The sequence below is a fragment of the Myotis davidii genome, unplaced genomic scaffold, assembly GCF_000327345.1.
Source record: "Myotis davidii unplaced genomic scaffold, ASM32734v1 scaffold1238, whole genome shotgun sequence".
Lineage (NCBI taxonomy): Eukaryota > Metazoa > Chordata > Mammalia > Chiroptera > Vespertilionidae > Myotis > Myotis davidii.
The window spans coordinates 199,779-200,956 of record NW_006289106.1 but is presented as its reverse complement, the minus strand read 5'-3'; the positions used below and the strand labels follow the sequence as shown (position 1 = coordinate 200,956).

The 1,178-nt window shown below is 56.5% G+C and overlaps 1 protein-coding gene across 1 annotated transcript in view; it reads left to right on the top strand.

Annotated features, from left to right (window-relative positions):
• The first annotated feature begins 6 nt into the window (after positions 1–6).
• MRI1 (methylthioribose-1-phosphate isomerase 1) overlaps positions 7–1,178 on the top strand; it is a 6,038-nt gene continuing 4,866 nt past the window's right edge. Inside the window, 2 exon segments of the mRNA XM_015562415.1 lie at positions 7–57; positions 794–969. Of these exon segments, the coding sequence (XP_015417901.1) occupies positions 816–969 (154 nt within the window). The 5' untranslated portion in view covers positions 7–57; positions 794–815.

The window sequence follows — 1,178 nt, the reverse complement described above, 5'->3', positions numbered from 1 at the left end:
CGCCGCAGCCCAAGAGGCCGGGCGGGAGGGCGCCACGGAGGAGGCCGTCCGGGAGAGGTAGGGCGCCTTGTGCCAGGCACTGCTCTGAGCAGAGACTAATTTTTTTCGCACAGCGACCCATTTTACAGATGAGAAGCAGATATGGCGCGCTTAGTGCAAGGCCACACAGGCAGGTCTGGGAGTCCACCCCAGGCCCCAGGAACTTGGACTCAATCCCATGACTGTGCCTCCCCTGAATATGCCCAGCCCCCGTTGCCCTTGGAGGTCCTTTTCAGTACCACTTCCTTCGGCTGGTTTTTTTCTTTTGAGGAATTTTGGTTCTTGTCTTATCCATTCCCTACCCTCTTCTTTTCCCACTCTCCCCCTCTGCTCCAGCTACATGTTTTTTGACCCCACCAGGCTCGCCTCTGCCCCCGGGCCTTTGCACATGCCACCTCTCTCTAGAGCAGATACCCCTCCTTCAGGTTTAAGGCTTCTGTCTTCCCCACCCCCCATGTTACAGCTCATCGCCCACCCCCACCCCCTGACTCTGCTGCCTTTTTCTTCACTTCATTATCTGCTCATTTTTGTGTCAGCTCCATAGGGGCAGAGATTTTTGTCTTGGTTACTGCTGGGCCCCCCAGCGCTTCGCACACAGGTGCTCAGTTAACGTGTCGCATGAGCGAATGGAGTGACAGGCGGCAAAAGCAGAAGGACTAGGCCTCACAGCTGTGAGAGGCTTTCAGCAAGAGAGTTGGGCAGGAAGGAGGGGGCCGCCTGGGCCCCGCGGCTGAGAGTCCCTTGTCGGCCCCAGAGTGATCCGCTTCGCTGAAGACATGTTGGAGAAAGACCTCAAGGATAATCGGAGCATTGGAGACCTGGGAGCCCACCACCTCCTGGAGCGGGCAGCCCCCACAGGCAGCAAGGTGACCGTGCTGACCCACTGTAATACTGGTGCACTGGCCACTGCTGGCTATGGTACAGCCCTGGGTGAGTAAGGGGATGTTCATGGGGATGGGGGAGGGCCCCTTTTGGATTCAAAAGAAAGAAACCCAAACCACTTTCCCCACCCCACCCCCAAAATGGAAATAGATTAGTTCTTGTACAGAAACAGGAAGGTGACTTCAGGTACGGCTGGATCCAGGTGTTCAGAAAATTCGCATTAGGACCCATCTATTCCTATCCCGGTCCTGCTCCTG